This window comes from Anomaloglossus baeobatrachus, chromosome 4 (assembly GCF_048569485.1).
Source record: "Anomaloglossus baeobatrachus isolate aAnoBae1 chromosome 4, aAnoBae1.hap1, whole genome shotgun sequence".
Taxonomy (NCBI): domain Eukaryota; kingdom Metazoa; phylum Chordata; class Amphibia; order Anura; family Aromobatidae; genus Anomaloglossus; species Anomaloglossus baeobatrachus.
The window spans coordinates 139,532,714-139,534,690 of NC_134356.1; the positions used below are offsets into that span (position 1 = coordinate 139,532,714).

At 48.5% G+C, this 1,977-nt stretch overlaps 1 protein-coding gene across 1 annotated transcript; it reads right to left on the reverse strand.

Annotated features, from left to right (window-relative positions):
• Positions 1-1,215: 1,215 nt before the first annotated feature.
• On the reverse strand, positions 1,216-1,671 carry LOC142302339 (uncharacterized). The gene has a single exon (XM_075343400.1). The coding sequence runs from the start codon at positions 1,669-1,671 to the stop codon at positions 1,216-1,218; it is 456 nt and encodes a 151-aa protein (XP_075199515.1).
• Between the last annotated feature and the right edge of the window lie 306 nt (positions 1,672-1,977).

Below are 1,977 nucleotides of genomic sequence, written 5' to 3' on the forward strand. Positions count from 1 at the left end.
CAAGATCAGGCAGTTTTTCAGGCCACTGATTCCGTTCCTCAAGTTGAAGAGTCTTCAGCAGGTTGATTACAAGATGGTTCATCTTTTCGCACAAGCCATTTGTTTGGGCATGGTAGGGTGTAGTACGTATCTTCTTACACCCATACAGGCTGCAGAATTCCTTGAAGATTTCAGCCTCAAACGCTGGACCTTGATCAGTGAGGACTTGATCGGGATACCGATGCAGCCCGCAAAAGTGTGCTTGGAATGCCTTCGCCGCTGTGCTGGCAGTTAAATCTTTAACGGGTACCACCACCAGGAATCGGGAATACTGGTCCATCATTGTGAGTGCATAGGTATAGCCATTCCTGCTGGGGGTGAGTTTGACATGATCCAAAGCTACAATCTCCAAGGGCTGTTTGGTAACTATTGGTTGGAGTGGTGCTCGCTGACTGGTGCTATCTTTCCTCCTCAAGGCACAAAGACCACAGTTCCTGCACCAGGCTTCTATGGTGTCTCTCATCCCAATCCAGTAGAAGCAACTCCTAAGTAACATCTCCAACTTCTTCCATCCAAAGTGCCCTGCTATGTCGTGGTACGTTCCAGGACCACTGGGACATATGCTTTAGGTATCACTATCTGGCAGATTATTTCGCGTGTCTTAGGATTCGTAAGACTTCTGCATAACTTGCCTTGATGGAGATACAGTCGACTCCTGTCCTGCCACAGCTTCTTGGCTTCTTCTGGGGCACCTGGTTCAAGACGGGAGCCAGCTTGGGCTATCAGTTTCGATCAGCAGGGTCACCATCTTGAGCTTCCTGCCAATCGTGATGAGGTAAGGGATTGAAGGCTGCCTCCTGTTGACTGCTATGGGACTGGGGCTGTTCTACGCTAGCAGGCTGATGGAAGGCAGGCAATTCAATCTCCTCCAAGTCATCTTCATCCTCCTCATCATCGGGTAAATGGGGCATTCAGGATAATGCACATCCGCATTGGTGTTCTTGTGGCCAGCCCTGTATTTTATAGTCAAATCACAGTTCGCCAGTCTTGCAACCCAACACTGTTCTAGCGCTCCAAGTTTCGCCATGTCCAGGTGGGTCAACGGATTATTATCCGTGTACACAGTAAATTTTGTGAAAGCCAGGTAGTGCTTGAATCTCTCGGTTACAGCCCATACGAGTGCCAAGAACTCCAACTTGAAATAACTATAGTTCTCAGGGTCTCTTTCTGTATGCATCAGCTTCCTGCCTTGCATAGGCAATTACCTTCTCTTTGCCCTTCTGGATAGGCAAGAATCTCTTCCCCCGTCAAAGCTGACTTCATCTGCTCAAAGGAATCTTCTTGTTGCTTACCCCACTTGAACGGAGGGCCGGAGGGCTTGCTATACGTTGGTTGCCACACCAGGAGATCTTTTAATGGAGCCGCCATCTTGGTGTAGCCTTTTGCGAACATACGGTAGTACCCCATGAGGCCCAGGAACTGTCGTACTTCTCTGACAGTACTGGGCCTTGGCCAGTTCTGGATGGCCGTGATCTTCTCAGGATCCAGTGCCACTCCCTCAGCACTGACCACATGTCCCAGATACTGGACCTTAGGCTTCAGTAGGTGACACTTAGATGGTTTTAGCTTCATCCCATACCTGGATAGGGCTTCGAACACTTCCGCTAGGTGTTCTAGATGTGCTTCATACATTTTAGAGTATACGATGACGTCATCCAGGTAAAGCAGGACAGTTTCGAAGTTGCAGTGACCCAAGCAGCACTCCATAAGTCTCTGAAACGTTCCCGGTGCATTGCCCAGCCTCAATGGCATGCTGTTGAATTTACATAATCCCATCGGGGTAACAAAGACAGTCTTCTCATGGTCTTCCTCAGCAACAGCGACTTGCCAGTATCCACTAGTAAGATTAAGAGTAGAGAAGTAATTGGCAGACTTCAAAGCAGCTAACGATTCCTCAATTCGGGATTGAGGATCTTGTTGATTTGCCTGTAATCTATA

Excerpts from the sequence above, each read along its gene's own strand:
- LOC142302339 (XM_075343400.1), bottom strand. The coding sequence starts at position 1,671 with ATGTATGAAGCACATCTAGAACACCTAGCGGAAGTGTTCGAAGCCCTA.